This window comes from Pseudophryne corroboree, chromosome 2, assembly GCF_028390025.1.
Source record: "Pseudophryne corroboree isolate aPseCor3 chromosome 2, aPseCor3.hap2, whole genome shotgun sequence".
Classification (NCBI taxonomy): Eukaryota; Metazoa; Chordata; class Amphibia; order Anura; family Myobatrachidae; genus Pseudophryne; species Pseudophryne corroboree.
The window spans coordinates 138,682,476-138,709,966 of record NC_086445.1 but is presented as its reverse complement, the minus strand read 5'-3'; the positions used below and the strand labels follow the sequence as shown (position 1 = coordinate 138,709,966).

The window sequence follows — 27,491 nt, the reverse complement described above, 5'->3', positions numbered from 1 at the left end:
CTGACTGTCCCGTCTGGCTTTGGCACGACAAAAAGACTGGAATAAAATCCCGTTCCTCTCTGAGGGGTAGGGACTGGAACAATGACCTCTGACTGTAGCAATTTGTGAATTGCCGCAAGTAACGCTTTTGCCTTTTGAGGGCACCGAGGCAAACCTGTCGTAAAAAACTGACTGTGAGGTCTTTCTTGAAACTCCATCCTGTACCCCTGAGAGATTATGTTGTTTATCCAGATCTCTGGAGAGGTGTTGGCCCATCTGTCCTGAAACCTCTCCAGTCGTGCGCCCACCAGGGAAGACCCCAGGTAAGCTGGGAGACCGTCATGCCACGGTTTTGTCAGTAGGTTAATCTTGCTTTCTGGTCGTTGCCTGTGAGCGGCCTCTACCTCTGCCCCCACGCGCCGACCCACCGAAAACTCTTCCTCGGGCTCGAAAGGACTGAGATCTGAAGGAATTAAACGTTGGTCCCGAATAACCTCTCTTAACCTGTGGAGTGGTTTTCGTATATAAGGAGTAGGCAGGAATGTGGACTTCCCAGCCGTAGCCTGGGCAATCCATTTGTCCAATTCTGGACCGAAAAGAGTGTCGTCCGCAAAGGGAATAGCTTCCACTGCCTATTTAGTGTCAGAATTTCCTTGCCAATCTCTGAGCCATAGTATTCTCCTTGCCGATGCGGAGATGCGCGAAGCAATCCTACTGGCATCCTTAGATGCCTGACATAAGTATGAAGCTGATTCTCGAATGTGTTCCGCTAGTTGAGTGATCTTTTCCAGGCTATTTTCCTCCTCAATAGCCTGTATAATATGGCTGGCCCATGCTCCCATGGCCTTGTTAACCCAAGCACAGATGAGTGTAGGCCTCTGTGCCGCACCTGCTGCTACAAAAATCGACTTTAAAGCTGTGTCAACTTTACGATCTGAAACATCCTTTAAAGTCGTTACATTAGGTATCGGCAAGATTGTCTTTTTTGATAATCTTCCTAGGGAAGCATCCACTACCGGTGGATTCTCCCATTTATCCATTACCCCCTTAAGTAAAGGGTACGTTACCTGAAATCGTTTTGGGAATTGAAAACGTTTATCAGGTTGTTTCCATGCCTCCTCCATTTGAGCCTGGAGAGATTTAGGAATGGGAAACACTGCTGAACGTGGTTTCTGGGATTCGAATAAGTCGAATTCCTCCGGTTCCTTAATCTCTTCTCCCTTAAAGTCTAGGATGTCTTTAACTGCATCAATTAAGGAGTCAATACCTGAGATTGCCGAATCCTCTTCCGTAGAGTCGGCATCCCGGTTAGATTCAATTAACTCACCTTCCTCCGTATCCATAATAAGACCATCCTATTCCTCTGTTACCTGAACCACAGGAAGGGGCCTTTTAATTGCCTTGCGCACATTCGTGTCTGCTTGTGCGGGCGGCGTTAATTTAATGAGGAACTCTTCCATCGTTTTTGAGAATCCCGCAAGCCCACTCTGATTGTTGCTTGCGTGATTCCGCCATTTTCTTGGATATTCTATCCGTTAGAATATCCTCCCACAACCTAGACTGAGCACTGCTCCCCGACTGTGCGTCCCTGTTTAAGCAGGAGTCGCACACCCCGGAGCTGCCAACCCAAGTGCTTTTCTTGTTACACTTCGTACACACATAATAGGTCTTAGATGTCTTGGTTGCTGCCTTAGACATGTTTACCCGTTTATTTAACAATTTAAACAGTGCTTTCACCCTTTACAACAGGAAGAGAGAGCCTGTATTAAAGACGGGAGTGAAGTGGTTGAAACCGGCTGTAAAAACTTCTCCCTTCCTACGTAGAAGGGAGGACAAAACTAAACTAAAACAAATTAATTAATAAAATAAAAAAAAATATATTTTTTTTTAACTATAAATAGTTTTCTTTCCTAACACCCGCCTGTTTTGCAAACTTCACAGACCCAGCTGTCAATCATCAGCGATGTAGGGTCGTCCCGTGTCCTTCAGTATTTCCAAAGAGAAAAAAATCCTTACTGAAAAGGAATATATCAGGCGCTTGTAGTTAGGCAATAATATTTAAACAATGCAAATACACATACACCTGTAAAGGCACAGTAGCTGCTCTCAAGAGGTGCTCTGAACACCTGATATACAAACCAATCTGTCTAAAATTAATTAAACAAAAGAGAGCGCATAGAGAATATATACCAATTTATTATTGGATAAAACACTTAAAATTGTATTTATACTGATGATTTAAAACATGAATGAATGAAACCGCACAAAAGGAAACCACTGAACTAACAATGATATAGGCTTGTAATCCCAAATGATTGTGGGAAAAAAAACGTTCTCAATATAGCTGAGAGAGGTAATGTTCAATGTCCCACCAAGCAGGTGATAGCTAATGAGCAAAGCAATAGAACCGTAGCAGGTCCACTTGATCCTCTTGAAAAATAAGTAGCATTTGTAACAATGCAATATGAATGTAACCGATTCCTCCCACAGCAAGTGGGTAGGCTACAACCCCCCACCGCAATCCGACAGTGTGGTATCTCACCGCTGCAGATGAAGAGTGGTGGTCCGCTTCCAGAGCTCCTGGGCGATGCGGTAACACGGGCGCGGCGGTCAGATGCAGACAATGTCCCAGCAAGGGAGAAGGGGGGGAACCCACACCACGGCTGGAGCTGGTAACTGGAGGTGGTGGTAAAGTGCTGGATCAGCGCTGCGGCTGTAAAGTGCAGTAGTCAGGGCTCACAGTGATGCGGTTAATGTCCCTTATCCTTAACGTGTTTCTCCGACGTAGGGCAAGTCTGTTTCATCAGAAGGTAATTTTGAGGCACAAGAGTTGCTCTATTTAAGGTGAGTGGTAGCCTATCAGCATTTTTCCTCACCATAATTGCAATTGAAGTAACAGGTGCATAACAGGTGTTTCTAATCATTATGGTTTCCAACAGTTTCAAGCATACTAAAATTTATACATACAAGAGAAACCAACAATGTAATAAAAACCTTATAACAGACTAAGTCTGATTTTAATGCACAAAACATGCTATCAACCAGTACTCAGTTACCCATGAGGATCTCCTGATGAGAGATGCCGTTCCCTTCAAAAGGGATCTTTGTCTCTTAATAATATTTTGACTTTGTCCCCCTTTTATTAGGTTGACGCAGTCACTTGCAATCCTTTCTAGTCAGGAGCTCAGTGCTCCAACGTGCTGCTACTCCTCCAGCACAATTTTCAAAACTGAGGCATGAGGGGCGTGAAGGGGGAGGAACCGGCTGTGCAGACGATGCAAAAAAATTTTTTAGATTGTGCCACACCTCCGGTTGCAGGCTTCACACCCGTAATGTCTAAGAGGAACTCCAGTGCCCCCTAGTGGATGAAAGAGAAATAGTGTGTGTATAACCTAGTAGCTGCAGGCTGTTAATTTTCAGTGGTCCTCTTTAGTAATCCCACATCCTCTCTGGAGCAAAGTAATTCGGAGTCTGCACTTGCTTTGCAGATAAATAAGGCGCTTATTGATGAGAATCAAAACACTTAGGTCCGGGCTACCCGACCAAACCAATCACTACCCGGTGGTTTTCTTCAGAGCAGCATATAATTTTTGTAAAGCCTCTTTTTATTGTAACACACAAAAAAATAAAAAATAAAATTTTAAATAGAGAAGGATCCAAAGCTCAATTAGACTGGACAACAATCACTTGATATCTAGTAGTAAGCAGTGTAAAACATAGTAACCATAAACATCAACAATGTTGTGTACAGAATACCTACTCTGTGATCTTAGAGCGGAATATGCAGCAGCTGCTGCTATAGGATAGATTTATGGTAACCAATAGTAACCACATGTAAGTGATAAGAATACCAGGCAGCGCTGGTGGTATATACAGTAACCTAAATCTGTGGGCAAACAGGTGGCACTGCTGTTGCATAACTTTTACACAGATCTGTCACTCAATACACAGCACATACTATAGCGGACAAAGCAAAAAATTGTTGCCTGCTCTTATCCAATCGTTCGCGTAGTCGTTAAGCAAAAGCTGGGAATACACTGTACAATTATGTGGCAGATTGTATGCCAGATCTTACTGTTTGTAATGGATGAGAGCAAATGACAATGAACCATTTGCTCCCATACACAGAAAACTGACAAAAACTGTTGTTCATACAAATTTATTACATTTGTGACTTAACAAATGTGCCTGAATGACTGGTTTTGTCCATTTTCCAGTGTTTGGGGCAATTAATCGATTGCCATTTGCTCTCATTCATTACCAGATTTTCATTCCAACCGGCTAGATGATCTGACAAATAATTGTATAGTGTATGCCCTGCTTAAGGTTATTCTGTTTCAGAGTAGAAATTGCAATAATTGTATTCCCATAATGATTTAAATGAGTGCTTATGGTAACATGTTAGCTACATGACTAATTTCACAGCTGGGCAACGCTGGTAGTAAATATAAATCTATGAACAAGTGGGTGGCATTGCTATAAATGCACCAAAAAGAAATAAAATATTTAATGAATACTCTAGGCATTCTTCATTCATAGCATATCATGTACTTTAGATCCAAGTAATAGCTTGTCTCTATCACCCCCTCATCTGAGGGGTGGCATGTGATCAATAATACAGTAAAACATTTGAGCTGTTAAAACAGAGTGATTAGCAGTTGCAAAGTGCCTTGCAAGCTTTTAGATCTGATGTGGGGAGAGCTTTCTTAATGAGTGATCTATGTTGAGATAATCTTTCTTTTCTCTAATGTCCTTGAGGATGCTGGGACTCCGTAAGGACCATGGGGAATAGACGGGCTCCGCAGGAGATAGGGCACTTTAAGAAAGCTTTGGATTCTGCTTCTCCCTCTATGCCCCTCCTCCAGACCTCAGTTTTACACTGTGCCCAGAGCGAGATGGGTGCACTGCAGGGAGCTCCCTGAGTTCTCTGCCTAGAAAGCATTTTTGTTTGGATTTTTTCTACATTTTTACAGGGAGCACTGCTGGCAACAGGCTCCCTGCATCGAGGGACTGAGGAGAGAGGGGCAGACCTTCTTGTCTAAGAGAGGCTCTGCTTCCTCGGCTACTGGACACCATTGGCTCCAGAGGGGGTGAACACAGGTTCTTACTGGGCGTCCACCCCCAGAGCCGCGCCGCCGTTCTCCTCACAGAGCCAGAAGAAACGAAGTCAGAAGACGTCTCAGGCGGCAGAAGCCTTCAGAGCTTCACTGAGGTATCGCACAGCACCGCAGCTGTGCGTCATTGCTCCCATACACCTCACATACTCCGGTTACTGTAAGGGTGCAGGGCGCAGGGGGGGGGGCGCCCTGGGCAGCAATATAACACCTCTCTTATGGCAAAAAGTATATATACATGTACAGGTGGGCACTGTACATGTATATAAAAGAGCCACCGCCATATTTTAGTAAGTTTGAGCGGGACAGAAGCCCGCTGCCGAGGGGGCGGGGCTTCTCCCTCAGCACTCACCAGCGCCATTTTCTCTCCACAGCACCGCTGAGAGGAAGCTCCCCGGACTCTCCCCTGCTTGACACACGGTGAAGAGGGTTTTAAAGTAGAGGGGGGGCACATATTTGGCGATTTATACATTACAGCAGCGCTACTGGGTAAACATTCTGTGTTTTTTCCTGGGTTATATAGCGCTGGGGTGTGTGCTGGCATTCTCTCTCTCTCTCTCTCTCTCTCTCTCTCTCTCTCTCTCTCTTTCTCTCTTTCTCTTTCTCTTTCTCTTTCTCTTTCTCTCTCTCTCTCTCTTCTCTTTCTCTTTCTCTTTCTCTTTCTCTTTCTCTTTCTCTTTCTCTTTCTCTTTTCTCTTTCTCTTTCTCTTTCTCTTTCTCTCTCTCTCTCTCTCTCTCTCTCTCTCTCTCTCTCTCTCTCTCTCTCTCTCTCTCTCTCTCTCTCTCTCTCTCTCTCTCTCTCTCTCTCTCTCTCTCTCTCTCTCTCTCTCAAGAGCCTGGGGGGGAACCTGTCTTCAGATAAGAGATTCCCTGTGTGTGTGGAGTGTCGGTACGTGTGTGTCGACATGTCTGCGGTAAAAGGCTCTCCTAAGGAAGAGATGGAGCAAATCTGTGTGGGTGCGTGGTATCTCCGTCGACAACTGATTGGATATGTGAAATTAAGTGCTAAGATGAACTTATTACAAAAGATTAGAGAACAGACAGGCAATCTACCCATGTCTGCCTCTATGTCACAGAGACCTTCAGAGTCTCACAACGCTCACTATCCAATATAATAGACATCGACACGGAGTCTGACTCCAGTGTCGACTACGTTAATGCAAAGTACAGCCAAGACTGGCAGAAAAGTATTCAATATATGATTATTGTAATAAAAGATGTTTTGCATATCACTGATGACTCATCTGTCCCTGACACGAGGGTACACAGGTTTAAGGGGAAGAAAGCTGAGGTAAATTTACCTCTTCTCATGAAGAAAAAGAGCGGGAATTTCCAGACAAGAAGCTGCAGCTTCCCAAAAAGAATTCTCAGGGAGTATCCTTTCCCTAATGGGGCCAGGATACGATGGGAATCTTCCCCTAGGGTGTACAAGGCATTGACACGTTTAACCAAAAAGGTAGCGCTGACTTAACAGCTATCCTCAAGGATCCTGCAGATAGCATGCAGTAAAAGTACTTTGAAGTCCATTTACACACATTCTGGTACACTACTCAGACCGGCAATTGTGTCGGCATGGGTTTATAGCGCTGTAGCAGCATAGTCAGATACCTTATCAGCGGAGGTTGAAACCCTAGATAAGGATGACATATTATCGTCCCTAGTATATATATATATATATATATATATATATATATATATATATATATATATATATATATATAACACGTGTAAAAGATGTTGATATAGATATAAATATATATATATCATGCCCAAAGAGGCCTTAGTCTACTGGGTTCTAGAGTCAACGCTATGTCGATTTCTGCTAGACTTGTCCTGTGGAACATGCAATGGACAGGTGATGCCGACTAAAAGAGGCATATGGAGGGTTTACCTCACAAGGCTGAGGAATTATGTGGAGAAGGGCTCTCGGACCTGGTCTCCACAACTATAGCGGGTAATTCTGATCTTTTGCCTTATATTCCCTCACAGACTAAGAAAGCACGACATTATCAAATGCAGTCCTTTCGGTCGCAGAATAACAAAAAAGTATGAGGAGTGTCCTTTCTTACCAGAGGTAGGGCACGGGGCACAGCTAGTTCCCAGGAACAGAAGTCCTCCCCGGCCTCTACTACATCCACCGCAGGATGCGGGAGCTCCGCTAAGGGAGTCCGTCCCAGGGGGAGCACGTCTTCGACTCTTCAGCCACATCTGAGTTCACTCACAGGTGGATCCCGGGGCAAAAAAAATTGTTCTCAGGGTTACAAAGGAATTCGAAAGGTGCCTCCTCGCCGGTTTTTCCTTATCGGACCTACCGGCTTCTCCCCCAGAAGGGGAGTTATATTAAATACAATTCACACATTGTATCTCCAACAGGTGGTGCTCAAGGTTCTCCTCCTGCAACAAGGAAGGGGCTATTACTCAACCTTGGCTGTAGTTCCGAATACGTATGGTTCGGTCAGACCTATTTAAAATTAAAACCTCTGAACCTATACTAGAAAAGGTTCAAAATTAAAGTGGAATCGCTCAGAGCGATCATGGCCAGTCTGGAAAGGGGGGATTTGATGGTGTATCTAGACATAAAGGCTGCATACCTTCATGTTCCCATTTATCCACCCCATCAGGCGTATCTGACAATTGCGGTTCAGTATTGTCATTACCAATTTCAGGGTAATTGGCAGAAATGATGGTGCTCCTACGCAAGCAAGGAGTCACAGTTATCCCATACTTGGACGATCTCTTATGAGGCGAGATCAAAAGAGCAGTTGTTGAACAGCGTGTCACTTTCGATGAAGGTGTCACAGCAACACTGCTAGTTTCTCAATATCCGGAGGTCACAGTTGGTTCCTATGACTAGTCTGCCCTTCTTGGGTATGATTCTGGATACGAACCAGAAAGGGGTTTACCTTCAGATAGAGAAGGCCCAGGAACTCATGACTCTGGTCAGGAACTTTTTGAAACCAAGACAGGTGTCTGCAACGCTGCACCCGAGTCCGTGGAAAATCATTCCCTTCGGCAGGTTCCATGCGAGGTCTTTCAAATGGGACCTACTGGACAAGTGGTCCGGGTCACATCTACAGATTCATAAGTTGATCACCCTCTCCCCCAGGGCCAGGGTATCTCTCTCCTGTGGTGGCTGCAAGATGCTCACCTTCTATAGGGCCGCAGGTTCGGCATTCAGGACTGGATCCTGATGACCACGGACGCGAGCCTCCGAGGTTGGGAAGCAGTCACACAGGGAAAAATAAAATGTCCAAGGTCTTTGGTCAAGTCAAGAGACTTGTCTTCACTTCTTGGAACTAAGGGCCATATACAATGCCCTACGTCTGGCGGAGACCTTATTTCGCGACCAACCGGCTCTGATCCAGTCGGACAACGTCACCGCAGTAGCTCATGTAAACCGCCAAGGCGGCACAAGGAGCAGAGTGGCGATGGCGGAAGCCACCAGAATTCTTCGCTGGGCGGAGAATCATGTAAGCGCACTGTCAGCAGTGCTCATTCCGGGAGTGGACGTCTGGGAAGCAGACTTCCTCAGCGAACACGACCTACGTCCTGGAGAGTGGGGACTTCATCAGGAAGTCTTAGCACAGATTGCAATTCGGTGGAGACTGCCACTGATAGACAGGATGGTGTCCCACCTCAACACAAAGCCGCATAGTTATTGCGACCAGGTCAGGAGACCCTCAGGCAGTAAGCTGTGGACGCCCTAGTGACACCGTGGGTGTTCCGGTCAGTTTCTGTGTTTACTCCTCTTCCTCTCATACCCATGGTGATGAGGATAATAAGAAAAAGAGGAGTGAGACCAATTCTCATTGTTCCAGATTGGACACGGAGGACCTGGTATCCAGATCTGCAGGAAATGCTCACAGAGAATCCGTGGCCTCTTCATCTAAGACAGGACCTGCTGCAGCAGGGGCCTTGTCGGTTCCCAGACTTACCGCGGCTGCGTTTGACGGCATGGCGGTTCAACGCAGGATCCTAGCGGTAATGGGTTTTCTGGAGGAGGTCATTCCTACCCTAATTAAGGCTAGGAAGGAAGTGACATTGAAACATTATCACCGAATATGGCGAAAATATGTTTCCTGATGTGAGGCCAGGAATGCTCCTACGGAGGAATTCCTTTTGGGCCGTCTGCTTCACTTCCTTCAAACTGGAGTGAACTTGGGCCCAAAATTAGGATCGATAAAGGTTCAAATTTCGGCCTTACCCATTTTCTTCCAAAAAGATTTGGCTTCTCTTCCGGAAGTACAAACGTTTGTGTAGGGAGTACAGCATTTTTAGCCTTCTTTTGTACCGCCGGTGGCACCTTTGGACCTTAACGTGGTGTTACGGTTCCTTAAGTCTCATTGGTTTCAACCACTTAAGTCAGTGGTGTTGAAATATTTCACCTGGAAGGTGGTCATGTTGTTAGCCTTGGCTTCGGCTAGGCGAGTTTCGGAATTGGAGGCTTTTATCACTGTCCATAGGGATAGAGCGAAATTGCGGACCCGTCCTCAATTCCTGCCAAAGGTGGTCTCATCCTTTCATATGGACCAACCTATTGTCGTGCCTGTGGCTACACGTGACTTGGAGGATTCCGAGTCCCTTGATGTGGTCAGGGCTTTGAAAATTTACGTGGCCAGAATGGCTAGGATCTGCAAAACAAAAGTACTGTTTGTCCTGTATACAGCTAACAAGGTTGGCGGCCCTGCTTCAAAGCAGACTATTGCTCGCTGGATCTGTAACACGATTCAGCTGGCGCATTCTACGGCAGGATTGCCGTTACCTAAATCGGTTTAGGCCCATTTCACTAGGAAGGTGGGCTCTTTCTTGGGCGGCTGCCCGAGGGGTCTCGGCACTACAGCTGTGCCGAACTGCTACTTGGTCGGGGTCAAATACCTTTGCTAAGTTCTGTAAGTTTGATACTCTGACTGAGGAGGACCTCCTGTTTGCTCAATTCGGTGCTGCAGAGTCATCCGCACTCTCCCGCCCGTTTGGGAGCTTTGGTATAATCCCCATGGTCCTTACGGAGTCCCAGCATCCTCAAGGACGTTCGAGAAAATAAGATTTTACTTACCGGTAAATCTATTTCTCGTAGTCCGTAGAAGATGCTGGGCGCCCGTCCCAAGTGCGGACTTCTTCTGCAAGACTTGTATATAGTTATTGCTTACATAAGGGTTATGTTATAGTTTATCGGTTGAACTGAGGCTATGTTGTTCATACTGTAAACTGGGTAGTTTATCACAAGTTATACGGTGTGATTGGTGTGGCCGGTATGGATCTCACCCTTAGATTTACAAAAATCCTTCCTCGTACTGTCCATCTTCTCTGGGCACAGTTTCCCTAACTGAGGTCTGGAGGAGGGGCATAGAGGGAGGAGCCAGTGCACACCCAGAATCCAAAGCTTTCTTAAAGTGCCCTATCTCCTGCGGAGCCCGTCTATTCCCCATGGTCCTTACGGAGTCCCAGCATCCTCTACGGACTACGAGAAATAGATTTACCGGTAAGTAAAATCTTATTTTAGCATCCTTGTCTTTCCCACGAAAATCAAGACACATGGCAGCGGAGTTAGTATTTTAAAATACATTTCTTTTTGGTAAGAGGATAAATAAATATTCTACCTCCTAGACCGTACACCTGAGACATCTCTAGAATCCTGGATTAGATCTCTGCCAGTTGAATTTCCCAGATTCAGGTCAGCTAGTACAATCAGTAAGATCGCTCCTCTTAATGTTCAGTACTGGTGTGTTGAGATCAGGTGACAATTTTGTAAAATTTGTTCTTCTGATGAAGGGTGATTCCACACTATTGGGCTGGATGTATTAAGTCTGGAGAAGTGATAAAGCAGTGATAAGTGCAAGGTAATAACGCACCAGCCAGTCAGCACCTGTCATTTTTCAGATCCGTAATGATTGGCTGGTGCGTTCTTACCATGCGCTTATCACTGGTTTATCACATCTTTATCCCTTCTCCAGGTTAATACATCTTCCCCTAAAAGTGGTGATGTTGTCTGATCTCTCTGTATTGTCACTATTCTTTTTAGAACCAGAAAAGTACACGGTGGGTTCATTCTCGCCAAACAGCCCCTCTTGATGCACTGGCTGTGCTGAGCATCTTGCTCGCTTAATGGGAGTAATTCAGAGTTGATCGCAGCAGCAAATTTGTTAGCAGTTGGGCAAAACCATGTGCACTGCAGGTGAGGCAGATGTAACATGTGCAGAGAGAGTTAGATTTGGGTGGGGTGTGTTCAAAATAAAGCAGCCAGTATTTACCCTGCACAGAAACAAAACCCACCCAAATGTAACTCTCTGCACATATTATATCTGCCCCCCCTGCATTGCACATGGTTTTGCCCAACTGCTAACCAATTTGCTGCTGCGATCAACTCTGAATTACCCCCATTGTCATCTCTGCTTTTTTTTTTTTTTTAATAAATATATTGGAAGTGACTTACTTTGCTAGATTGCACTGATTAATTTGATGTGCGACATTTTGTACATCTGTGTGCAAAGGATTCTGAATCTGTGCAGCGGCTTTTTCAGACACCTCAAGTTCTGTTGTGCCTCACCTGCGACTTTGTACTTGTTTTAAAACTAATTCCTGTGCTTTTTAAAGTCGCAGCCCAGTGGAGTCCATTGAGAAAAAGGTTGCCCTCTCTTTACGGCTATCGGTTGAAAGCTGTTGGCTTGCAGAAGATTAATTTTATCTGTAGGTTTAGAAAAATGTTTGGTTTGCTTATCCGTACCAGATCGAGAGAGCAACATCAAAGAAGTTTGATTTTTGTATAGCTGTGTGATGAACCAAATTGAAAGATACCTGAAACAGAGTTCGGACAACTGACTAGCTTTTGTTCTCACATCCAGGCGATATAAAGAATAAATCTATGCATACATAAGATAAAATCAAACATGCAAATTGATCATGTCCTGTAATGTGTTTTTTGTTTTGTACTCTGCCATTAAACTATTGGCTTAAGATGTGGCTATATTTGAGCTCATAGCTGTGTCATTTTTGTAAGAAAGACCTTTTCAAATAATTTTTATGGAGAAACAAATCGGTCAAAAGCATTTAAATATTCTGTTGTGGGCCGGCTACTGATGGATATTCTAAAAGCTTCCGTCTCCAATTCATGGGGAATCTTGTGTATTAGCGGGCAGCATCAAGGGTCACAAGCAGGACATCGATAGAAAGTGGGCTTAAGGGTCCAGTCTTTCAATTCTTTTAAGGAAGGCTGTAGTATCAGAAATATAGCTACTTATATACTAGCTAGCATAGTGTGGATACCTTCTTCAGTTCTTGTATATCTAATCTCTGATATGACTATCAGTGCATAGGACACTGATAGTCATATAACTGCCATACAGATCAAATATCTATAAATCCAGATTTCATTTGAAACGTTCAGATTAATCTGTGCTGTCACACTTCATATTTTGGGCCCGTTAATCAAAAATTACCTAACGGAGCATTTTGCATTGTCAATCAATTTTATATTGACCTTATCTGTTTTGTATGGCGAGTTGTAGATTAGTCTTCATTTTTATTTATTTTTCTCCTAGAAACTCGGAACTCCTGTCCATGAACGTTACAGAGAGGCTGCAGAGCGCCCAAAAATGTTTGGGGAACTTGGCCAAAAGCTGCAGCACTACGCGAAAATTGTCGAAGAGTACAATAGCCAGGTACCTGCTAAATGTAGTGGGCTATGTCAGTGTACAAGAGTTGTGGTGGTTTGGGGTTTTTCTTTCTTTTTTTTCTTCTTCATGTGGTCTATATAAAACCATTTGCTTTGAAACTATTTGCACCTTCTTGTTCAATTTTGTTTCTATGTCAGAGTGAAACATATCAACATATTAGCGTTGATAACATGAAAAAGGTAGAGAAATGCGTCCGAGAAACCATGGAGTGGATGAATAATGCAATGAATGCTCAAGCAAAGCAGCGGCTGGATCAGAACCCAGCAGTATATGTGCATGAGATCAAAGCACAGCGTGATGTGAGTACTGTCTGCTTACAGCAGTGCTATGTAATAATGCAGAGTCCTAATCCTTGACTGTCCTTGGTTTCCGCTTTTGGAAGATGTCTTTTGTGTTGGGGGGGGGGGGGGATTTAGCACATTACTCAAATTGTCTATTAAATGTGTCTGGTTTGAGTGAACAAACAAACACCAATCCTGTTCTTTACAATCTATTTAGGTGCTGGAAAGTAGCTGCCACCGTATAGTTACACAGCCAAAGCCAAAGGTTGAATTGCCCAAATCTGATAATCCAGTAAATGGTGTGAACCATAAAAACGAAAACATCCAGGCTGAGAAGAATAAAACGGCACCTTCTCAGTGTAACGGAGACTGTCATCCAAATGAGAAGGAGACAATTGACATGGACTTGGACTAAAGAGGTCTGATCGCTATTTTCCTGTTACAGGGACTCACTGGAATCTGTTCCTGGATTATTTTATTTTATTTTTTCAGTTCATTGCTCTATACATGGGCAACTTGTAATGAAGATTGAGTTGTTTTTTTCCTTTTAGCCATTTTGTTCTAAAATTTCTGCAAGATATGACCAAATATTATTATAAACAGGGACTATTTATTAAGACTGGTTCAGAATTTTAGTATTGTTTGTTCTTTTTAATTGTTGCATTTTTTCACTGAACACTATATGGCACAGGAGTAGATCACACTTGCCTTGTTAACTTGGGGAAAACAAAAAGAAATTCCTGTGGAATTGTGGACTTTGGTATTGGGCTTCTGTCACTGCACTGAGACGACCGCTTCATGTGGTTTTTTTTTTCCAGAGGTGGTGCTGCAAGAGCTTGAAAGGAACTTTTTCATTTCACTGTTCCTCCACATAGAAGATGTAGCAAGTCTGTAAGAAATGGCTTCTCAGTTCATTACTGTAAACTTTTTATTTCACACTATTTTTAGGAGTGGAAAGTGAGAAGCAAGATTCGTATGTTGGCACGGACAGCAATCCGCTTAAATGCGTTTTTTTTTCTTGGTTTTTGTTAATTTAGAAAAAGCTGCAAAGTGAAAGGTGTGCTTCATTTTAGTGTCACTGTCGTGGGGCCTTCAATGGACTTTGATAAATAAAAGTTCTCCAGTTTAAATTGTCTCTCTTCTTTTCCTTGGCACTTAAGTAACATGCATTCTTTTTGTTGTACTCTCATCTCATTGGCTACGTGATACCTGCCTTCAGTGTATACTGCGTAGGATGAAAAATAAAAAAAACATTTTATTAAACATAGGGTACACAACCATACAAAGTATAATAACCGAGAAATTGATGCAAAAGAGGAAATACATTTGTAGAACAATCCATAATCAGCTGGCAGATAGTCACGAGACCTAAAATAAAAACTAGTCACCATAGAGATTATTCACAAGAAACATTCAAGACTATAGGAACAAAGAAGAAGGTGGGATTAGGGTCCTCCCAAGGGGGCTTTTTCATGATTTAGGATTTACTGCACATTTTTAACAATGTACAAACAATGCATCACACGTTCTAACTGAACAAGCAATCCATCCAACAACTCTCTGATCTTATATTACGGAGTATTGTGGAAACATGTTTTAACCTACAAGGTGTCAATGCAAAGGGTGTGCAATAAGTTTCTGGATGTGCAGTGCATAGGTAAACCAATCTGACTGATTTGTTGTGAATTGTAATCTGACTGAAGTTCTTGGGAAATGTCAAGGCATAGAAACTAAGCAGCACTGCACACTGAAGAAGTCGCATGTTCACTTGCTTCACAAATTTCTTATGGAGCTCAACAGAGGCCACTGGTAAGCCATGATCATCTACGACTACAAGAGTGGTCAGGTGACTCGGGTGACTTTGTGCTGCATCATGCTGGCCAATTTTAATGGTGGTTGCTTAAACACGGTCTGAGATATCATCCGTGGGGATGAATCCTAGATCTACAGTTTTGACCCCGAGACTAATAGGCCCTACACACTAGGCGATTATTCTCAAAGATATGAACGAGATACCATTCATATCTTTGAGTGTGGAGGCTCCAGCGATGAACGATGCGTGGCCCTGCGCTCGTTCACCGCTGGTGCCCCGTCTGCTGTGCATGCAGGCCAATATGGACGATCTCGTCCATATTTGCCTGCATTTCTATGGAGCCGTGTGACGGGGGGAGTGAAGAAACTTCATATAACGTGCAGAGAGAGTTAGATTTGGGTGTGGTGTGTTCAGTCTGCAATCTAATTTGCAGTGTAAAAATAAAGCAGCCAGTATTTACCCTGCACAGAATTAAAAATAGGATTTTAATACCTACCGGTAAATCCTTTTCTCTAACGTCCTAGTGGATGCTGGGGACTCCGTCAGGACCATGGGGAATAGCGGCTCCGCAGGAGACAGGGCACATCTAAAGAAAGCTTTTAGGATCACATGGTGTGTACTGGCTCCTCCCCCTATGACCCTCCTCCAAGCCTCAGTTAGGTTTTTGTGCCCGTCCGAGCAGGGTGCAATCTAGGTGGCTCTCCTAAAGAGCTGCTTAGAAAAAGTTTTTTTAGGTTTTAAATCTCAGTGAGTCCTGCTGGCAACAGGCTCACTGCATCGAGGGACTTAGGGGAGAGATTTTCAACTCACCTGCGTGCAGGATGGATTGGAGTCTTAGGCTACTGGACATAGCTTCAGAGGGAGTCGGAACACAGGTCATCCTGGGGTTCGTCCCGGAGCCGCGCCGCCGACCCCCCTTACAGATGCTGAAGATCGGAGGTCCGGAAACAGGCGGCAGAAGACTCTTCAGTCTTCATGAAGGTAGCGCACAGCACGGCAGCTGTGCGCCATTGTTGCTACACACTTCTCACTGACCAGTCACGGAGGGTGCAGGGCGCTGCTGGGGGCGCCCTGGGCAGCAATATTAAATACCTTTAGTGGCAAAGAATACATCACATATAGCCATTAAGGCTATATGTATGTATTTAACCCAGGCCAGATTTCTCAAAACCCGGGAGAAAAGCCCGCCGAAAAGGGGGCGGGGCTTATTCTCCTCAGCACTCAGCGCCATTTTCCTGCTCAGCTCCGCTGTGAGGAAGGCTCCCAGGACTCTCCCCTGCACTGCACTACAGAAACAGGGTAACAAAGAGAAGGGGGGCATAAATTGGCGATATTTATATATTAAAAGCGCTTATAACAAAAACAACACCTTTTAGGGTTGTTTATATACATTTATAGCGCTTTTGGTGTGTGCTGGCAAACTCTCCCTCTGTCTCCCCAAAGGGCTAAGGGGGTCCTGTCTTCGATTAGAGCATTCCCTGTGTGGCTGCTGTGTGTCGGTACGTGTGTGTCGACATGTATGAGGACGATGTTGGTGTGGAGGCAGAGCAATTGCCGGTAATGGTGATGTCACCCCCTAGGGAGTCGACACCGGAATGGATGGCTTTAGTTATGGAATTACGTGATAATGTTCGTACATTACAAAAGTCAGTAGACGAAATGAGACGGCCGGAAAACCAGTCAGTACCGGCTCAGGCGTCTCAGACACCGTCAGGGGCTGTAAAACGTCCCTTACCTCAGTCAGTCGACACGGGTACCGACACAGACGAATCTAGTGTCGACGGTGAAGAAACAAACGTATTTTCCAACAGGGCCACACGTTATATGATCACGGCAATGAAGGAGGCTTTGCAGATCTCTGATACTGCTGGTACCTCAAAAAGGGGTATTATGTGGGGGGTGAAAAAACTACCTGTAGCTTTTCCAGAATCAGAGGAATTGAATGACGTGTGTGATGAAGCGTGGGTTAACCCAGATAGAAAACTGCTAATTTCTAAGAAGTTATTGGCATTATACCCTTTCCCACCAGAGGTTAGGACGCGCTGGGAAACACCCCCTAGGGTGGATAAGGCGCTCACACGTTTATCAAAGCAAGTGGCGTTGCCGTCTCCTGATACGGCCGCCCTCAAGGATCCAGCGGATAGGAGGCTGGAAACTACCCTGAAAAGTATATACACTCATACTGGTGTTATACTGCGACCGGCAATAGCCTCAGCCTGGATGTGCAGTGCTGGGGTAGTGTGGTTGGATTCCCTGACTGAAAATATTGATACCCTGGATAGGGACAGTATTTTATTGACTCTAGAACAATTAAAGGATGCGTTTCTTTATATGCGAGATGCTCAGAGGGATATTTGTACTCTAGCATCAAGAGTAAGTGCGATGTCCATATCTGCCAGAAGAAGTTTATGGACGCGACAGTGGTCAGGTGATGCGGATTCCAAAAGGCATATGGAAGTATTGCCATATAAAGGAGAGGAATTATTTGGGGTCGGTCTATCGGATCTGGTGGCCACGGCAACTGCCGGCAAATCCACTTTTTTACCTCAGACCCCCTCCCAACAGAAAAAGACACCGTCTTTTCAGCCGCAGTCCTTTCGCTCCTATAAAAACAAGCGAGCAAAAGGACAGTCTTATCTGCCGCGAGGCAGAGGAAAGGGTAAGAGAGGGCAGCAAGCAGCCCCTGCCCAGGACCAGAAGCCCGCCCCGGGTTCTACAAAGCCATCAGCATGACGCTGGGGCTTTACAAGCGGACTCAGGAGCGGTGGGGGGTCGACTAAAGATTTTCAGCAATCAGTGGGCTCGCTCACAGGTGGACCCGTGGATCCTGCAGATAGTATCTCAGGGTTACATGTTGGAGTTCGAAAGGTCTCCCCCTCGCCGGTTCCTAAAGTCTGCTTTACCAACGTCTCCCTCAGAAAGGACGACGGTATTGGAAGCCATTCACAAGCTGTATTCTCAGCAGGTGATAGTCAAGGTACCCCTCCTACAACAGGGAAAGGGGTATTATTCCACACTATTTGTGGTACCGAAGCCGGACGGTTCGGTAAGACCTATTCTAAATCTGAAATCCTTGAACCTGTACATACAGAAATTCAAGTTCAAGATGGAGTCACTCAGAGCAGTGATAGCGAATCTGGAAGAAGGGGACTTCATGGTGTCCCTGGACATAAAAGATGCTTATCTGCATGTCCCAATTTACCCCTCACACCAAGGGTATCTCAGGTTCGTGATACAAGACTGTCAATATCAGTTTCAAACGCTGCCGTTTGGTTTGTCCACGGCCCCTCGGGTCTTTACCAAGGTAATGACCGAAATGATGGTTCTTCTACGAAGAAAAGGCGTATTAATTATCCCTTACTTGGACGATCTCCTGATAAGGGCAAAGTCCAGAGAACAGCTGGAAGTCGGTGTAGCACTAACCCAAGTAGTGCTTCAGCAACACGGGTGGATTCTGAATCTTCCAAAATCTCAATTGACCCCGTCAACACGTCTGCTGTTCCTGGGAATGATTCTGGACACGGTTCAGAAAAAGGTGTTTCTCCCGGAGGAGAAAGCAAGGGAGTTATCCGAACTGGTCAGGAACCTCCTAAAACCAGGAACTGTGTCAGTACATCAATGCACAAGAGTCCTGGGAAAGATGGTGGCTTCTTACGAAGCAATTCCATTTGGCAGATTCCATGCACGAACATTTCAGTGGGATCTGCTGGACAAATGGTCCGGATCGCATCTGCACATGCATCAGCGGATAACACTGTCACCAAGAACAAGGTTGTCTCTCCTGTGGTGGTTGCAGAGTGCCCATCTGTTAGAGGGCCGCAGGTTCGGCATACAGGACTGGGTCCTGGTGACTACGGATGCCAGCCTACGGGGCTGGGGAGCAGTCACACAGGGAAGAAACTTCCAGGGTGTATGGTCAGACCTGGAGACGTCTCTTCACATAAATATACTGGAGCTAAGAGCGATATACAATGCTCTAAGCTTGGCAAAACCGCTGCTTCAGGGTCAGCCGGTGTTGATCCAGTCGGACAACATCACGGCAGTCGCCCACGTAAACAGACAAGGCGGCACGAGAAGCAGAAGAGCAATGACAGAAGCTGCAAGGATTCTTCGCTGGGCGGAAAATCATGTCATAGCACTGTCAGCAGTGTTCATCCCGGGAGTGGACAACTGGGAAGCAGACTTCCTCAGCAGACACGACCTTCACCCGGGAGAGTGGGGACTTCATCCGGAAGTTTTCCACATGATTGTGAACCGTTGGGAAAAACCAAAGGTGGATATGATGGCGTCTCGCCTCAACAAAAAACTGGACAGATATTGCGCCAGGTCAAGAGACCCTCAGGCAATAGCTGGACGCTCTGGTAACACCATGGGTGTACCAGTCAGTGTATGTGTTTCCTCCTCTGCCTCTCATACCAAAGGTACTGAGAATTATTCGGAAAAGGGGAGTAAGAACAATACTAGTGGCTCCGGATTGGCCAAGAAGAACTTGGTATCCGGAACTTCAAGAGATGCTCACGGAGGATCCGTGGCCTCTACCTCTAAGAAGGGATCTGCTTCAGCAGGGACCTTGTATGTTCCAAGACTTACCGCGACTGCGTTTGACGGCATGGCGGTTGAACGCCGGATTCTAAAAGAAAAGGGCATTCCAGAGGAAGTTATTCCTACCTTGATTAAGGCTAGGAAGGAAGTGACCGCACAACATTATCACCGCATTTGGAGAAAATATGTTGCGTGGTGTGAAGCCAAGAAGGCCCCAACGGAAGAATTTCAATTGGGTCGATTCTTACATTTCCTGCAGGCAGGATTGTCTATGGGCCTCAAATTGGGGTCTATTAAAGTTCAAATTTCGGCCTTATCAATCTTCTTCCAGAAGGAATTGGCTTCAGTGCCTGAAGTACAAACTTTTGTCAAGGGTGTACTACATATACAGCCCCCGATTGTGCCCCCAGTGGCACCGTGGGATCTAAACGTAGTTTTGGATTTTCTCAAATCTCATTGGTTTGAGCCTCTCAAATCTGTAGATTTGAAGTATCTTACATGGAAAGTAACCATGCTACTGGCCCTGGCTTCAGCCAGGAGAGTTTCAGAGTTGGCGGCTTTATCGTACAAAAGCCCATATCTGATTTTCCATTCGGACAGGGCAGAACTGCGGACACGTCCTCATTTTCTCCCTAAGGTGGTTTCGGCTTTTCACTTGAACCAGCCTATTGTGGTGCCTGCGGCTACTAGCGACTTGGAGGACTCCAAGTTACTGGACGTTGTCAGAGCATTAAAAATATATATTTCAAGGACAGCTGGAGTCAGAAAATCTGACTTGTTGTTTATATTGTATGCACCCAACAAGATGGGTGCTCCTGCGTCTAAGCAGACGATTGCGCGTTGGATCTGTAGCACAATCCAACTTGCACATTCTGTGGCAGGCCTGCCACAGCCTAAATCTGTAAAGGCCCACTCCACAAGGAAGGTGGGCTCATCTTGGGCGGCTGCCCGAGGGGTCTCGGCATTACAACTTTGCCGAGCAGCTACGTGGTCAGGGGAGAACACGTTTGTAAAATTTTACAAATTTGATACTCTGGCTAAGGAGGACCTGGAGTTCTCTCATTCGGTGCTGCAGAGTCATCCGCACTCTCCCGCCCGTTTGGGAGCTTTGGTATAATCCCCATGGTCCTGACGGAGTCCCCAGCATCCACTAGGACGTTAGAGAAAATAAGAATTTACTTACCGATAATTCTATTTCTCATAGTCCGTAGTGGATGCTGGGCGCCCATCCCAAGTGCGGATTGTCTGCAATACTTGTACATAGTTATTGTTACAAAAATCGGGTTATTATTATTGTTGTGAGCCATCTTTTCAGAGGCTACTTCGTTTGTTATCATACTGTTAACTGGGTTCAGATCACAAGTTGTACAGTGTGATTGGTGTGGCTGGTATGAGTCTTACCCGGGATTCAAGATCCTTCCTTATTGTGTACGCTCGTCCGGGCACAGTACCTAACTGAGGCTTGGAGGAGGGTCATAGGGGGAGGAGCCAGTACACACCATGTGATCCTAAAAGCTTTCTTTAGATGTGCCCTGTCTCCTGCGGAGCCGCTATTCCCCATGGTCCTGACGGAGTCCCCAGCATCCACTACGGACTATGAGAAATAGAATTATCGGTAAGTAAATTCTTATTTTCTCTTAGTCCGTAGAGGATGCTGGGAAACCGTCCCAGTGCGTACTGTATCTGCAGTTATTAATTGTGGTTTCACACATGTTGTGTTACGTTTATAGGGGGTAATTCCAAGTTGATCGCAGCAGGACATTTTTTAGCAGTTGGGCAAAACCATGTGCACTGCAGGTGTGGCAGACATAACGTTTGCAGAGAGAGTTAGATTTGGGTGGGTTATTTCTCTGACGTCCTAGTGGATGCTGGGAACTCCGTAAGGACCATGGGGAATAGCGGGCTCCGAAGAAGACTGGGCACTCTAAGAAAGAATTAGGACTCCCTGGTGTGCACTGGCTCCTCCCTCTATGCCCCTCCTCCAGACCTCAGTTAGAATCTGTGCCCGGCTCGAGCTGGTTGCACACTAGGGGCTCTCCTGAGCTTCTAGAAAAGAAAGTATTTATTAGGTTTTTTTATTTTCAGTGAGATCTGCTGGCAACAGACTCACTGCAACGAGGGACTTAGGGGAGAGAAGCGAACCTACCTGCTTGCAGCTAGCTTGGGCTTCTAGGCTACTGGACACCATTAGCTCCAGAGGGATCGAACACAGGCCCAGCCTCGGTCGTCCGGATCCGCGCCGCCATCCTCCTTGCAGAGCCAGAAGCATGAAGATCTTCACGGAAATCGGCGGCTGAAGACTCCGGTCTTCATTAAGGTAGCGCACAGCACTGCAGCTGTGCGCCATTGCTCCCTGTGCACACCACATACTCCGGTCACTGATGGGTGCAGGGCGCTGGGGGGGGGGGCGCCCTGGGCAGCAATTAGAGTACCTTAAAGTGGCTAATCACACATAATATAGCCTAAGAAGCTATATATGTGTAAAATACCCCTGCCACATTATTATTATAAAAGCGGGAGAAGTCGGCAGAAAAAGGGGCGGGGCTATCTCCCTCAGCACACTGGCGCCATTTCCTCTCACAGCTCCGCTGGAAGGACGCTCCCCAGGCTCTCCCCTGCAATTTCCAGGCTCAATAGGGTAAAAAAGAGAGGGGGGGGGCACTAAATTTAGGCGCAAATACTATATATATAGCGGCTATAGGGTAAATCACTTGTGTAGTGTAACTCCCTGCATTATATAGCGCTGTGGTGTGTGCTGGCATACTCTCTCTCTGTCTCCCCAAAGGACTTTGTGGGGTCCTGTCCTCAGTCAGAGCATTCCCTGTGTGTGTGCGGTGTGTCGGTACGGCTGTGTCGACATGTTTGATGAGGAGGCTTATGTGGAGGCGGAGCAAGTGCCGATAAATGTGATGTCACCCCCTGCGGGGTCGACACCTGAGTGGATGGATATGTGGAAGGAATTACGCGACAGTGTCAACTCCTTACATAAAAGGTTTGACGACATAACAGATGTGGGACAGCCGGCTTCTCAGCCCGTGCCTGCCCAGGCGTCTCAAAAGCCATCAGGGGCTCAAAAACGCCCACTACCTCAGATGGCTGACACAGATGTCGACACGGATACTGACTCCAGTGTCGACGACGATGAGACTAGTGTACATTCCAACAGAGCCACCCGTTACATGATTACGGCAATGAAAAATGTGTTGCACATTTCTGACATTAACCCAGGTACCACAAAAAAGGGTATTATGTTTGGGGAGAAAAAGCAACCAGTGGTTTTCCCCCATCTGATGAGTTGAATGAAGTGTGTGAAGAAGCGTGGGCTTCCCCCGATAAGAAATTAGTGATTTCTAAAAAGTTGCTAATGGCGTACCCTTTCCCGCCAGAGGACAGGATACGTTGGGAGACATCCCCTAGGGTGGATAAAGCGCTCACACGCTTGTCAAAGAAAGTGGCACTACCGTCTCAGGATACGGCCGCCTTAAAGGAGCCTGCGGATAGAAAGCAGGAGGCTATCCTGAAGTCTGTATATACACACTCAGGTATTATACTGAGACCGGCTATTGCTTCAGCATGGATGTGCAGTGCTGTTGCTGCGTGGTCAGATTCCCTGTCTGATAACATTGTTACCCTCGACAGGGACACTATATTGCTAACCATAGAGCATATTAAAGACGCAGTCTTATACATGAGAGATGCACAGAGGGATATTTGCCGGCTGGCATCTAGAATTAATGCAATGTCCAGTTCTGCCAGGAGAGGATTGTGGACTCGGCAGTGGACAGGTGATGCAGATTCTAAAAGGCACATGGAGGTTTTGCCTTACAAAGGTGAGGAATTGTTTGGGGACGGTCTCTCGGACCTCGTTTCCACAGCAACAGCTGGGAAGTCGACATTTTTACCCCATGTTCCCTCACAGCCAAAGAAAGCACCGTATTATCAGGTACAGTCCTTTCGGCCCCAGAAAGGCAAGCGGGTTAAAAGCGCGTCCTTTTTGCCCAGAGGCAGAGGTAGGGGGAAAAAGCTGCACCATACAGCCACTTCCCAAGAACAAAAGTCCTCTCCCGCTTCCTCTAAGTCCACCGCATGACGCTGGGGCTCCACAGGCGGAGCCAGGTGCGGTGGGGGCCCGTCTCCGGAACTTCAGCGACCAGTGGGCTCGCTCACGGGTGGATCCCTTGATTCTACAAGTGGTATCTCATGGGTACAAGCTGGAATTCGAGACGTCTCCCCCTCGCCGTTTCCTCAAATCAGCCTTGCCAACAGCTCCCCCAGACAGGGAGGCAGTGCTGGAGGCGATTCACAAGCTGTATTCTCAGCAGGTGATAATCAAGGTACCCCTCCTTCAACAAGGACGGGGTTACTATTCCACAATGTTTGTGGTACCGAAACCGGACGGTTCGGTGAGACCCATTTTAAATTTGAAATCCTTGAACACTTATATAAGAAGGTTCAAGTTCAAAATGGAATCGCTCAGGGCGGTTATTGCAAGCCTGGACGAAGGGGATTACATGGTATCACTGGACATCAAGGATGCTTACCTGCATGTCCCCATTTACCCTCCTTACCAGGAGTACCTCAGATTTGTGGTACAGGACTGTCATTACCAATTCCAGACGTTGCCGTTTGGTCTGTCCACGGCACCGAGGGTATTTACCAAGGTAATGGCCGAAATGATGATACTCCTTCGGAAAAAGGGAGTTTTAATTATCCCATACTTGGACGATCTCCTTATAAAGGCGAGGTCCAGGGAGCAGTTGTTGGTCGGCGTAGCACTATCTCGGGAAGTGCTACAACAGCACGGCTGGATTCTGAATATTCCAAAGTCGCAGCTGGTTCCTACAACGCGCCTACTGTTCCTGGGGATGGTTCTGGACACAGACCAGAAAAAAGTGTTTCTCCCGGAGGAGAAAGCCAAGGAGTTGTCATCTCTAGTCAGAGACCTCCTGAAACCAAAACAGGTGTCGGTGCATCACTGCACGCGAGTCCTGGGAAAGATGGTAGCTTCCTATGAAGCAATTCCATTTGGCAGGTTCCATGCAAGGATCTTTTCAGTGGGATCTGTTGGACAAGTGGTCCGGATCGCATCTTCAGATGCATCGGCTGATGACCCTGTCTCCAAGGACCATGGTGTCTCTGCTGTGGTGGCTGCAGAGTGCTCATCTTCTAGAGGGCCGCAGATTTGGCATACAGGACTGGGTCCTGGTGACCACGGATGCCAGCCTTCGAGGCTGGGGGGCAGTCACACAGGGAAGAAACTTCCAAGGACTATGGTCAAGCCAGGAGACTTCCCTACACATAAATATTCTGGAACTACGGGCCATTTACAATGCCCTAAGTCAGGCAAGACCCCTGCTTCAACACCAGACGGTGCTGATCCAGTCAGACAACATCACGACAGTAGCCCATGTAAACCGACAGGGCGGCACAAGAAGCAGGTTGGCGATGGCAGAAGCCACAAGGATTCTCCGATGGGCGGAAAATCACGTGATAGCATATCATAGTCATTCCTACACTGATTAAAGCTAGGAAAGATGTGACCGCAAAACATTATCACCGCAATGGCGGAAATATGTTGCTTGGTGTGAGGCCAGGAAGGCCCCAACGGAGGAATTTCAGCTAGGTCGATTTCTGCACTTCCTACAGTCAGGGGTGACTATGGGCCAAAAATTGGGTTCCATTAAGGTCCAGATTTCGGCTCTGTCGATTTTCTTCCAAAAAGAACTGGCTTCACTGCCTGAAGTTCATACTTTTGTAAAGGGAGTGCTACATATTCAGCCCCCTTTTGTGCCCCCAGTGGCACCTTGGGATCTCAACGTGGTGTTGGATTTTCTAAAGTCGCATTGGTTTGAGCCACTTAAAACCGTGGAGATAAAGTTCCTCACGTGGAAGGAGGTCATGCTGTTGGCCTTGGCGTCGGCCAGGCGTGTATCAGAATTGGCGGCTTTGTCATGTAAAAGCCCTTATCTGATTTTTCATATGGATAGGGCGGAATTGAGGACTCGTTCCCAATTCCTTCCAAAGGTGGTATCAGCTTTTCATGTGAACCAACCTATTGTGGTGCCTGCGGCTACTCGGGACTTGGAGGATTCCAAGTTGCTGGACGTAGTCAGGGCCCTGAAAATATATGTTTCCAGGACGGCTAGAGTCAGAAAAACTGACTCGCTATTTATCCTGTATGCACCCAACAAGCTGGGTGCTCCTGCTTCAAAGCAGACTATTGCTCGCTGGATCTGTAGCACGATTCAACTTGCACATTCGGCGGCTGGTCTGCCGCAGCCTAAATCTGTAAAAGCCCATTCCACGAGGAAGGTGGGCTCTTCTTGGGCGGCTGCCCGAGGGGTCTCGGCTTTACAACTTTGCCGAGCTGCTACTTGGTCGGGTTCAAACACGTTTGCAAAATTCTACAAGTTTGATACCCTGGCTGAGGAGGACCTTGAGTTTGCTCATTCGGTGCTGCAGAGTCATCCGCACTCTACCGCCCGTTTGGGAGCTTTGGTATAATCCCCATGGTCCTTACGGAGTTCCCAGCATCCACTAGGACGTCAGAGAAAATAAGAATTTACTCACCGGTAATTCTATTTCTCGTAGCCCGTAGTGGATGCTGGGCGCCCATCCCAAGTGCGGATTGTCTGCAATACTTGTATATAGTTATTGCCTAACTAAAGGGTTATTGTTTGGAGCCATCTATTCGAGAGGCTCAGTTGTTGTTCATACTGTTCACTGGGTATAGTATCACGAGTTGTACGGTGTGATTGGTGTGGCTGGTATGAGTCTTACCCGGGATTCCAAATCCTTTCCTTATTGTGTCAGCTCTTCCGGGCACAGTTTCCCTAACTGAGGTCTGGAGGAGGGGCATAGAGGGAGGAGCCAGTGCACACCAGGTAGTCCTAATTCTTTCTTAGAGTGCCCAGTCTCCTTCGGAGCCCGCTATTCCCCATGGTCCTTACGGAGTTCTCAGCATCCACTACGGACTACGAGAAATAGAATTACCGGTGAGTAAATTCTTATTTTCTCATACGTTCAAGAGGATGCTGGGGACTCCAAAAGGACCATGGGGTATAGACGGGATCCGCAGGAGACATGGGCACACTATAAGACTTTGAATGGGTGTTAACTGGCTCCTCCCTCTATGCCCCTCCTCCAGACCTCAGTTAGACTCTGTGCCCAGAGAGAGTGGACACACACTAGGGGAGCTCTCCCTGAGTTTCTCTGAAAGACTTTGTTAGCTTTATTATTTTCAGGGAGACCTGCTGGCTACAGGCTCCCTGCTTCGTGGGAGTGAGGGGAGAGAAGTCAGACCTACTTCTTCTGAGTTCAAGGGCTCTGCTTCTTAGGCTACTGGACACCATTAGCTCCAGAGGGTCTGATCACTTGGTTCGCCTAGCTGCTCGTTCCCGAAGCCGCGCCGTCACCCCCCTTACAAAGCCAGAAGAAAGAAGCCCGGTGAGTATTAGAAGAACAAGAAGACTTCAGTGACGGCAGAAGACATCAGATCCCAGAGGTACCGCGCAGCGCGCCATTGATCCCACACACACAGGCGGCACTACATGGGTGTGAAGAGCTGTGTGCGGAAGTCCGGAGGCACGCTGCGCTGGGAGAGACTGGGCACTGAGAGAAGGCTGTCACCTTGCAAAGCAGCAGTGAGGAGAAGTGACCGACAGGAGCTGGCAGCAGCAGCAGATAATACAGGTACTCTACCTCACCCCAGACAGCCCCCACCTATGGGCAGGGCCGGCTGCAGGCCTACTAGCACCCTGAGCGAGAAAATGTAAAAGTGCCCGCCCCCCATGCGCGCGCGTTCCCGGAAAAGTGGGTGTGGCCTCGTAACTTCATATCATCAAACTATAAATATATTTTCACACAATTAGCAGCCTTACACATAGCCACAGTAGTGTTCCTTACACACAATGTCTCCAGTATAGTGCTAGATACACATAATGTGCAGTGCCAGATAGACATGACATGCCCCCCAGCAGTGCCAGCTACACATGACATGCCCCGCAGCAGTGCCAGCTACACATGACATGCCCCCCAGCAGTGCCAGCTACACATGACATGCCCCGCAGCAGTGCCAGCTACACATGACATG

The 27,491-nt window shown here is 46.6% G+C and overlaps 1 protein-coding gene across 1 annotated transcript in view; it reads left to right on the top strand.

Moving 5' to 3' along the window:
• HSPH1 (heat shock protein family H (Hsp110) member 1) overlaps window positions 1–14,174 on the top strand; it is a 38,795-nt gene extending 24,621 nt beyond the window's left edge. The window contains exons 16-18 of the mRNA XM_063951755.1: window positions 12,629–12,748; window positions 12,901–13,062; window positions 13,262–14,174. Of these exons, the coding sequence (XP_063807825.1) occupies window positions 12,629–12,748; window positions 12,901–13,062; window positions 13,262–13,459 (480 nt within the window). The 3' untranslated portion in view covers window positions 13,460–14,174. The remainder of the gene's footprint in view (window positions 1–12,628; window positions 12,749–12,900; window positions 13,063–13,261) is intronic.
• The last annotated feature ends 13,317 nt before the right edge of the window (window positions 14,175–27,491 follow it).